This window comes from Meleagris gallopavo, chromosome 10 (assembly GCF_000146605.3).
Source record: "Meleagris gallopavo isolate NT-WF06-2002-E0010 breed Aviagen turkey brand Nicholas breeding stock chromosome 10, Turkey_5.1, whole genome shotgun sequence".
NCBI classification, from domain to species: Eukaryota; Metazoa; Chordata; class Aves; order Galliformes; family Phasianidae; genus Meleagris; species Meleagris gallopavo.
The window spans coordinates 13,836,820-13,846,938 of record NC_015020.2 but is presented as its reverse complement, the minus strand read 5'-3'; the positions used below and the strand labels follow the sequence as shown (position 1 = coordinate 13,846,938).

Below are 10,119 nucleotides of genomic sequence, written 5' to 3'. Positions count from 1 at the left end.
GACGACTCCGACAGACCCGGCCTCCCAGCACCCTGTCGAAATCTGCTTCAGAACTTGGTCTGATTCCGTTCGTGGCTGGAGTGAGCGGAGACAAAGCTTTAAAGATGGGGGATTGCTAATCGTTTTTTCTTTATTTTTCCCCGATCAGCTCGATGACACCCAGAAAGAAGCTGGAGGGTCTGGTCGCTGCCACAGTCACCCCAATGACTCCTGATGGGTGAGCGTCGCCTGGCACCTCTGCACGGCTGTGTCACGCTGTCTGCTCTCCCCTCGGGATGCTATTTCCTTTCTTATTTGGAACGGATCACTTTGGGCTGCGATTTGGATCAGATCTCTGTGGGATGGGGAACTGCTGGGTGAGAGGCTGTCGGTCAGGGCTTAGAGGTTTGATCAGTCCTTAATCTTGGGATAATGTTTTTTCAGCTGTTTTTGTAGATGCAAACTAAATTACAGTAAATCGTGTTAGCATTGCAGTATTTCCAAACTCAAATCACACCCCTCGTTAAAGAGAAGTCTTAAGAGCTAAGAAATAATTATCTAAATCTAATGTCCTTTTCTCTTGCCCCTAACTAACTCATGCGTGCTCTTGCGTGCATACATGTGTCAGCAGAATTAGTCTAAACCAGAACAAAATATTGCAAGGACTGCATGGTTCCAAAAATAACGTCAAATCAAAAGTTGAGTTTCCTCCTTCCTCATGGAAATGATGATAAACAGATGTCCTCCTTGCTGCAGTTTGATGTTGCAAGATGGAGTTGTTTGGAGTCAGCAAAGGGCCCTGAGCTTCTCTAGTGGGGGATGTATCACGATCTGTATGTGTTTTTGAGGAAGGTGGTTGTTATTGACTGATACAGTCCTCTGAAAGTGAGCCTTTACAATGTAAATGTACTGTAGAGCATGGTCCTGTGTCAGTAAGGGAATTTAGGTACACTGCAGTCACTGCTTGCTTTCTTCCTTTAAAGAAAACTTATTTTCAATGTTGTTTTTTATTACTGCTTGAATTTACTCCAAGGTGGTATTTGGAATGTGATCTGGGCCCTCTGCCTGAGATGCTTGGCCCTCGTAAGATACATCCTGTGAGAATTGGGGTAAATTGTGAACCCAGTAAAGGTCCCAGAATCGAATGTCAGACTGTGGGGTCAGTCTGCATGCTTGGCAAATGGAAACAAAAATAAAATACTATGCACTGATAAACATTTTTTTCTTTTTTTTCTGGAGAGAAGACAAATCTATAAATCAGTTTCCGCTGTTTGTCTGGGAAGTCTGTTGTTTTCCCCATCCTTTAATCAGAGAGAGAGGTCAAAGTCACATGCAGCAGGCTCTGTCTCACAGCCTGTGTCCTGTAGTTACAAGTGTAGCTTAACTATTTGCCAGACGTGCACAAATACCTTTGTGCTCTCAAGAGCACTCTTGCTTCTCTTAACAGTCCAGAAGGTTCAAGTGTGCCTCATTGCTTGTGGAATTTTAAACACATGCTGAAGGTATCATACCTTGGGGTAATTTGTGCGTGCACACATGCAAAACTTCAGAAATACATGACTTCATTTTTGATTACTGAATCTCTCTGTTTAAAATTGCTGTAGGTAGGCACTTATGGTTGCTGAGACTCCTAAAGTTGCTGTGGTTCCTTAAATTTCAGACAAATCAACCTTTCAGTGATTCACCAGTATGTGGATTACCTGGTAAGCGAGCAGAATGTGAAGAACATCTTTGGTAAGTTTTTTTATTCCCCACAGAAAGTGCATAATGTTCCTTTTGCCTGGAGAGCAATCCTGTGATGTCTAGCCTGATAGGAGCTGGAATGGGAGGATTGTGGATGTGAGGTCATCACTTATGTTTATATTCATCACTGAAGAGAGTGTAAACAATACTTAAAGATCTGGTTTTACCTACAGCCCATTTCTGTGCAGGGTAAAATAAGTATTGCCTTCATACAGTAGCTTCCCAGCAGTGAATGGATAATGCTGTATTTGAAAGAGAAGACTCAATTGAATGATTCTTCCCTTTTCCTGAGTAAGATATAATCATCTGACTTAAAAAACATTCACTCAGCAGTCCAGAAGTTCCAAAGGGTTCATCAAAGCCAAGTGAGTTTCTGTAAGAGATGTGTGATGCACTGTGTGATGCAACAGCAGCCACTGCTCTCTCTTGTTTCCCTCTCTGAGGGATGGCTGGATAGGTGACAGAGCATCTGATAAACCATTTCCATTCATAGCCTTGTGTAGTTAAGTAAGCTGAAGTCAGTGCTGAGATTTCTGTTCAAAATTTTAGTCAAAAGAGGGGCAGAATGGAAACTGGAGCATGGCAGTGACTTCAGCAGCCTCAGTTTAATCTATTTTATTTTTATTTTGTGACTAAATGTACTGACATTTCCTTGTTTCCATAAGGTGCTTAAGCCTCAGATACGTGGTTCCACTCGTGACAGAATCACCAAATTTCAGTTCATACTTTTTCCTTGTAGCGAAGGAGTGACAGTTCCCTTGCTGAGTGTCCCATCATGCATTTGGCTTTTTGCTGGGTGAAAGAGGTAGCATCTGTTGGGGAGGACATGGGACAGTTTAAGCAGCTGGCTTTGTCTCCTTCCTCTCACAACTGCTGATGCTGAAACATAATTCAGACACAAGCATTTAGCAATGGCAACACTGTAAGCCCCTGGCAGATGCTCGTGCAGACTGATGTTGTCTTAAAATGGATTGAGGGAAATATAATTCTGCTTACTATCATCAGAATTGTCTGTACTTTTCTTCAGTATAACCAATGTATTGGGCCAGACCTCAACAGCTATGTTGAGTTGTGTTGTGTTGTGTTGAAACAGTGAATGGCACCACAGGAGAAGGCCTGTCCCTTAGCATCCAGGAGAGGAAGCAGTTGGCAGAAGAATGGATGTGCCAAGGGAAAGACAAGTGAGTAGCTGAGAGGGAGGTGGGAATTCCAGATCTCACGTTATGGTACAGGCATACCTGATTGCAAAGCCACATTTGCTAATAACTTTTTTTTCTTTGAGTACTTTTGTTGTTGAGCTTTGTTCCCCAGCTCCTTTGTCATAGAAGCCTGCTTTGTTGTAGTTGCCAGTTAGCTGGTATCCATTTCCACTCAGCTCAGAGCTTGTGAGAGTCCTCCTCTTTGCTGCACTGAAGGGTGGACAGACAAAAACCCTGGAAATTCCCCTAGCAGGATCAGCCAAAGGTGGTGCTGTCTTTTAATTTAGCCCACTGAAGTTCTTAGTCTGTATCACTTCCTAGTTTAAAATGGTTCTTTTTGGCAGATGGGTATTTTTTGTCGTTGCTGAAACCTCCTCAAACCTTCTGAATTTGTTGTTGTGCAGGCTGGATCATGTGATAATTCACGTGGGAGCTTTAAGTCTACTGGAGTCCCAAGAACTGGTGTGTATATGATAAGATTTCTTTCCACTATGTGCGTAATAAATATAAAAGCAGATGTACCTTCAGGTATTTATGATTCCTTCTTTTGTAGGCCAGACATGCAGCAGCCATAGATGCCAGTGGTATTGCAGTAATAGCTCCCTCCTTCTTCAAACCCAGAAACAAAGGTGAGTAGATGTGACTGCCAGACCTCCCGAGGCCCTTTTATACTGTCCTCAAACCATTAACAGTGTTTCATGGCAAAAGCCAGCTCCAGTCCATGAGAACCAGTGATGATAATACTGCTCCTTGTAGAGCAAGTGGCTTTCCTCTGAGCAATAGGGGTATTTTCAGCTGCTTGCAAGGTGTCTCTTCCAATTCCTACATTTTAAAGGATATTCTCTAAGGCTAGGCATTTGAGTTGTGCATTAATCCTCTATCATAGCTCTCTTGTGTGCTGTTTTCCTTCTTTGTAAAATATGCGGTTATAATGTTTGCACATCTGTGATGTATCTGGTACCATACAAAAGCAAAACCTAGGACAATCTTTTTGAAAGTGAGAAATACCAAATGTTTCACAGCAAGAAGTGGGAGGGATGTCTTTTGAGAGAGTAGTCAGCTTGTCTGTCTTCTGAATAGACAGTACTGAGGCAGTACTGAGGTCACACTTGATCTGGGCTATGCTAGAAAGAATTCAGATCTATGATCACCCTCAGTGGACGCTGACCAACTCAGTGAGCTGTAGATACAGCCACATCCACTGTCATTGAGGTAGTGGAGGTTGTGACTTGGCATGCCTAGCAGGGTTATCTGTCCTTTGGTTCTCAAAACTTAGAAATTGAGTCTTTAGCTTTTAACATAACTAACATAAGATTTAAAAAAAATACAAAAAACGAAAACAAAACACATATCACATGGAGGTTTGAAACAGAAACGTTTTGTCTGAGTGGTTTATGAATGGAATTGTATGTATGAAAGCACCAGAAGAAACAGGAGTGGATTGCCAGAATGGCTGGTATCAGTGGCCAAAGACACAATCAGCAACTGAACTGGTAAACACAGAGGCACAAACAGCAGAAGAAGACCTTTGCAGTGATTGTAGTAGGATGACAGCAAGGTTTCAACACAGAGCTTTTTGACATTCCTCTTCCTTCTGATGCCAGTGTGAAGATTGCCTCAGAATTATGAAGGATGCAAGGAGAAGATTCTCAGGAAGAATGTCAGCTGAAACCAGATTGGCTTAGAATAAATACGACCTTCCCTGAGGTCTTTCATTAAGGACAGTTGCATTTTACTTTTGTGATGTGTGCAGGTTTATATGTTATTGGCTATGTACATTCCACAAGCTATGAATGGTTGTTCCACAGTTCCTGGCTGCTCTGAATTTGAACTTCCCTTCACTTGATCCGTTTCTTCCAGATGAACTCCTTGGTTTCTTACAGAAAGTTGCATCCGAAGCCCCTACAGTTCCGTTTTATTACTACCACATTCCAGCTCTGACGGGTGTAAAGAGTAAGTACTGCTTAGTCAGCTCTTCTTGAGCCCCTAAACTCATAGCATCCTGGGTGATCCCAGTGGCTGGTGTGATGTACATGGCTTCTGGTCCCATCATACACAAGCTATTATGGTAGGGGTCATTGGGTTGGGATTAGTTTCCAAGACTGGAAGATACAATGAATTTCTCTTTACTGGAAAAAGTCATTGCTTCTGATTTCTCAACGACTGGAATGGAGGAGTTGATGGTGAATATGGCTTTGCAGTTAATGTGGTCCATGGTAGACAACTGCCTTGGGTAACCATAGTGGAATCCCATTTATTTTTTTTTAAAGAGTGACCACAATCTCTCTTGGTATATGCTGAATGCATTGTCATGTTCACTAGTAAACTACATCCGAAATCTGAATGCTTTTCAAGTCTTTGTATTTAGCAAAGGAATATGAATAGAAAATTGATTTTAAGCTAGTTGCACTAGGCATCAGGTGATACGATGTTTCTGGATGTATGACTGGGTATTTACTCTTTAATACTGTGTTGCCAGTTCACTCCTAAACTTTCACCTACCTAGGGTTTTTCTTCTTGATCTTGTAAAAGGAATGTTTCAATGTATTCAAAAACATGTTTTTAATGTAACTTTTATGTCAGTCAAATTGTCGTACAGTTGATTTAAAAGCTATGTAGCTTTGTTACCAGGCTTAGGCCAAGAGTGTGTAATCTGTAAAATAAAAGTCTACCACTTAGGGAAGAGACAGGGAAATCTCCCAGAACAGGGCTGTGCTTCTTCATGTGTGGTTGCTGTTACGCACAGTTCGTGTTGAGGAGTTGCTGGATGGAATAAGAGAGCAGATCCCCACCTTCCAGGGTGTGAAGTTCAGTGACACAGACCTCTTGGACCTTGCACAGTGTATAAACAAGAATGAGAGAGAACAGTTCGTGTTTCTCTATGGAGTAGATGAGGTAAGAGGCTCCTTTTAATGATTTATTCTAAGGTATTCTCTTGCTTCAGCCTTGAGAAAAAAAAATAACCCTGGACATACAGTGCCAGGTAGTTTTGCTGTCCTCCTCTCTTCCCGCCCCCCCCCCCCCCTTTCCTTTTGTTAATTGAAGTAAAAATCTTAGAATCATAGACTCATTAAAGTTGGAAAAGGTCTCTAAGATCATCTAGTCCAACCATCCACCTACCACCCATATTGCTACTAATCACATCCCCGTGAGCCGAGGTCCTCCTCCCTTCCTGGATGTCCCAGGGGGTTTCTCTCTTCTTGAAAGTGCATCTATGATCATTTATTTAACATTCTCTTTCTCCTCCCACCCTAAACTAGCAACTGTTGAGTGCACTGGCAATAGGGACAAATGGAGCTGTTGGAAGGTCAGTATTGCTTAAACTCTTTTCCCTCTCCCACATACATTTTACTGTTACATCTTGCACTGTTTGTGGGGTTTCTGTAACTGTCCTCTGTCACAGAGACAGAGGATTCTGCAGAATAAAGTTGCACAGTACAAAGCAGACAGACAAGGTAGCATTGGGATAGTTTTATTATCTGGGACCCCAGGGTGTAATATACCTTTATTATAGGTTAAGTGGTTATTGCTGCAGTCCATAAGCAAACACAAAGGTTTCAGCATACTTTTTTTGAAATGGGGAATCACTCCTATCTTCATTGTACTGGTAAGGAACCAAAACCCAGAAAGATTAAAGTCATTTACTTCAGTTCACATCATAAGTCTGTGGGCTCTTCAACAGTGTTTGCCAAGTTTGGTTTCTGATCACTTCTTCCTTTTGTACTGGGTTGCTGGGCTTCTTAAATGAATTCCTGTATGACTCTATGGTTTGTGTAGATGATCCGCTAAATGAATTACTACCTAAAATGTTAGTATTCAGAGCCTAATTATTTATTTTTACTTGTACATTTGAAAAACAATTCCCTTTTGAAAGAACTTGGGAGAGAAATCTGATCTCTGAACTACTTCATAGGCCTTGCATACTTCTGATTCTTTTCTGCTAACAGCACTTAGACTGCAGGAAAGTAACAGGCATTCTGATAACATCAACAGCCAGCAGCTACTTTGTTTCAGTGGTTCTAAGCTCTTATTCCACTCTTTCTAACTGTGGCTTTATTAATTTAATGTTACTTTTTTTTTTTTTTTTGGCTAGTACCTACAACTACCTAGGTAGGAAAACCAACCTGATGTTACAAGCTTTTGCAAAGCCAGATCTTGCATTAGCACAGAAGTACCAGGTACAGTATTTTTGCTGTCCCCACAGAGAGCACCCTTCTTTCTCCTCTATCTGCACTGGGATGTGCTCTGTGTGGTTTTGTCATCTGTGCCCTGACGTATCCCTGCTAAAGCAAACTGCTTTCAGCTCCACCCCCCTGCTTTCTATTCATAACTCAGCATATACTGAACATATACTTATCCCTCAGCATGCTGGTTTCATTTATGCAGAGCAAACAATGGCTTGGTCTTTTGCCTTGAGCGGGCCCCACAGTGGCTAAAATTCTTGGCTAGGCATATTCTGATACCTTACAAGATGTAATACAGAAAACTCTCCCAAATGTGCTCTGCCCTGACCCCTCCTGGACTTGGGCTGCATGAAGGTTTTGGAGGAGTTCTGAGCAACCTGTATGCAAACTCTACTCAATATCTTTATGTCTCACTGGGATATTTGATGCATCCTTTTTTTGCCTTAAAATATATGTGGCTGCAGGATGAATGTAAAAAAAACCCCAAACACCTAAAGGATGATCTGCTTTGGGAAATCTCTTCACTAGGCAGTGGGTGTTCAGCTTTGTAAACCCCCTGGAGCCTGCCACAAGACTTACCACTATTTATAGATTGCTTGCAGTGAGGGACAGCTTGAGCTTTAGTAATAGAATGAGTCTAATGTTTTTTTTCATATCTCACTCTCTCTCCTATTCCAATGGAATGGAGTTGTTATTTCACATGGGCTGCCCAGTGGCTATAGTGGAAAAGCTAAGTCATGGCTTGCAGCAGTGATTGAGCACCTGGCAGGAAGGCAGGGCCAATACAGGGGAGCTCAGGGGCAAACAATGCACCTCATTTAAGGTTCCCAGACCTCATTTAAGGGTTGGCAGTGGAGGTAAGGCTGTCTTTTGGAGGGTCCTGCCTACCTGAAGCTTTTTGAAGGTAAGCAGCTACTTTCCTTTATTTCAGCACCTATGGCTGTTGCATCTGAGCAAATCCTCACGTTCTGTAGCCTGGGACCTCGCTGCTCTATTATCGTTGCTGTGCTTTCCATTATGTTACAGTGACCAAAGACTTTCCTCAAAGCAGTGTAGCAATTGTATAAAATGTAAATGTTGTTATGGTTCTATATGCTTCTGCTTCTTTAAATTTGAAGGGGTGGATAAACTGCTGTTTGTTGTCTCTTTTAGTTTCTCATGGGGGAATTTCTCAGTTTTGTCATCAAACTAGGTAAGTTCCATACTGCCCAAGTCTGTTGTTATATCTTAATGTGCAGACTCAGTACTCCAGAGACACTGTACCCTAAGAATTTCCTTCCTGAAAGATTTCACAATGAGAAACTGCCACTTATGCAGCTTCCTGAGTTGATAGTTGACCAAGCATCCCTGAGAAATCTCACTCTCACTTCCTTCTGTGAAATTTCACAGCTTCAAAGCTGTGATTTACTTTTTTTATCCTGTCTGTAGTTGTTTTTGTTTTGTTTTCTAGTCTCCTAAAGCTCATTAGTAATGTTTGTTAAGAGCCATCCCTCTGGAATGGTGGTGCCCAACTAGGGGAATGCAGCTCTCATACTTGTTTCTCATGCTGCTCTATAATTTTAGAGTAACTGCTTGAGGATGTACAAAGCCAAAGCATATTCAAATTGAATTGTTTTTTAGAAATTAAGTTTTAATGTGAAAGGCAATTAAAACCAACTAAAACAGAGTAATGTAGAGAGACTGAATAAGGTATTTCAAAAAGATCACATGGTGAACAGAACCATCCACTGTGCTTTTGCTATATGTGTTTTAGAAGTATTCCAATGAATCTAACTGAGCTTTCAGGTTAGAAGTAAGAGGAAATGCATCATCATTTAGTCCTACAGGTTAAGAAGCAAGCACCCAGAGGTATGTAAGGAGACTTGATGTACAGGCAGGCAAGCATTCTGAAGTTTCCCGTGGTGGTTGAAGCTGCTGCCCTGCTGTCACTGTCACATACCAACAGGATGTTATCATTCCCAGGGCTCTATTTCACATGAATGCTCCATAGGTTGTGTCAGGGATAGCTGTGAGGCTGCAAATGTTGCAGAAAGGGAAGCAACTGTCTAAGATAATACTTCGATCTGGTATCAGCAGGAGGGAAACAGTAGCAGTATAAGACATGTAATAACTAGGTGTAGTTTTTGCTGTAAGGTCTTTCCTGCCTGCAAGCACAATCATCTCTTTGTTATGCTGTTCTCACTTCTGGGAAGTGCTTCAAGCCTGGTTGATGCCATATTACACAAGAACTGTGTGCTGCTGCTGCTTTTTGATTTCTGAACAGAGACTGGTATGTGTGAAATAACCTGATCTTGCTTTTGTCTGCCCAGGTTTTGGTGTTGCACAGACAAAAGCTGTAATGACTTTTGTTTCTGGCATCCCCATGGGACCTCCACGGCTTCCGCTTGTTAGTGCCTCTGAGGAATTCATTGCCAAGGCCAAAGCCAAGCTGGAGAGCATTGTGTGGCCTGATGGTGACTGACTTCACTCCCACGTCGGTGTGCAGGGGCTCCTTTTCTGGGATTCACCGTCACTTGGCATGCTCCTCATGCAATGGGCTGGTTTGGCTGTGATCTCCTTCAGGAAAATGAAAGTTATCGGCGTGGAAGGGCTGGCACACATGTAGCCAACCACCTGCTCTTTAACTTCTCTCTGCTCCTCTGGAGCTCTGCAGTGCCCAGCACAGGCTGCTATCATTAAACAAAACAAAGACAAAAAAAAAACCAAAACAACCTGGTTTGCTCCAGCAGAGGGATCCTGATCTTCTTTTTTCTAGAAAGAAAGGTCTGCCTGCACTGCCCGAAAAAACAGGAGGGGAATCAACTTTTTACAAGGGTAGGCAGTGATAGGACAAGGGGGAATGGTTTTAACCTCGAGGAGGGTAGGTTTAGACTGGATATCAGGAGGAAGCTCTTCACAGAGAGAGTGGTGAGGTGCTGGAACAGCCTGCCCAGGGAGCTGTCGATGCTCTGTCCTTGGAGATGTTCAGGACCAGGTTGGATGGGCCCTGGGCATCTTGGGCTGGTTTTAAATGT

The 10,119-nt window shown here is 42.4% G+C and overlaps 1 protein-coding gene across 1 annotated transcript; it reads left to right on the top strand.

The window, feature by feature from the left end:
- Nucleotides 1-148: 148 nt before the first annotated feature.
- NPL (N-acetylneuraminate pyruvate lyase) lies at nt 149-9,705 on the top strand. The gene is made up of 11 exons (XM_010715827.2): nt 149-217; nt 1,640-1,713; nt 2,816-2,903; nt 3,326-3,383; nt 3,475-3,550; nt 4,782-4,874; nt 5,668-5,816; nt 6,182-6,228; nt 7,015-7,099; nt 8,258-8,297; nt 9,415-9,705. The coding sequence occupies exons 1-11, from the start codon at nt 153-155 to the stop codon at nt 9,564-9,566; spliced, it is 927 nt and encodes a 308-aa protein (XP_010714129.1). The 5' UTR covers nt 149-152; the 3' UTR covers nt 9,567-9,705.
- The last annotated feature ends 414 nt before the right edge of the window (nt 9,706-10,119 follow it).

Bases quoted from the DNA above. Each gene is read 5' to 3' on its own strand.
- NPL (XM_010715827.2), top strand. From the start codon at position 153: ATGACACCCAGAAAGAAGCTGGAGGGTCTGGTCGCTGCCACAGTCACC. The intron at 3,384-3,474 runs GTGTGTATATGA...CTTCTTTTGTAG, and splicing joins TACTGGAGTCCCAAGAACTG to GCCAGACATGCAGCAGCCAT. The intron at 7,100-8,257 runs GTACAGTATTTT...TGTCTCTTTTAG, and splicing joins CATTAGCACAGAAGTACCAG to TTTCTCATGGGGGAATTTCT.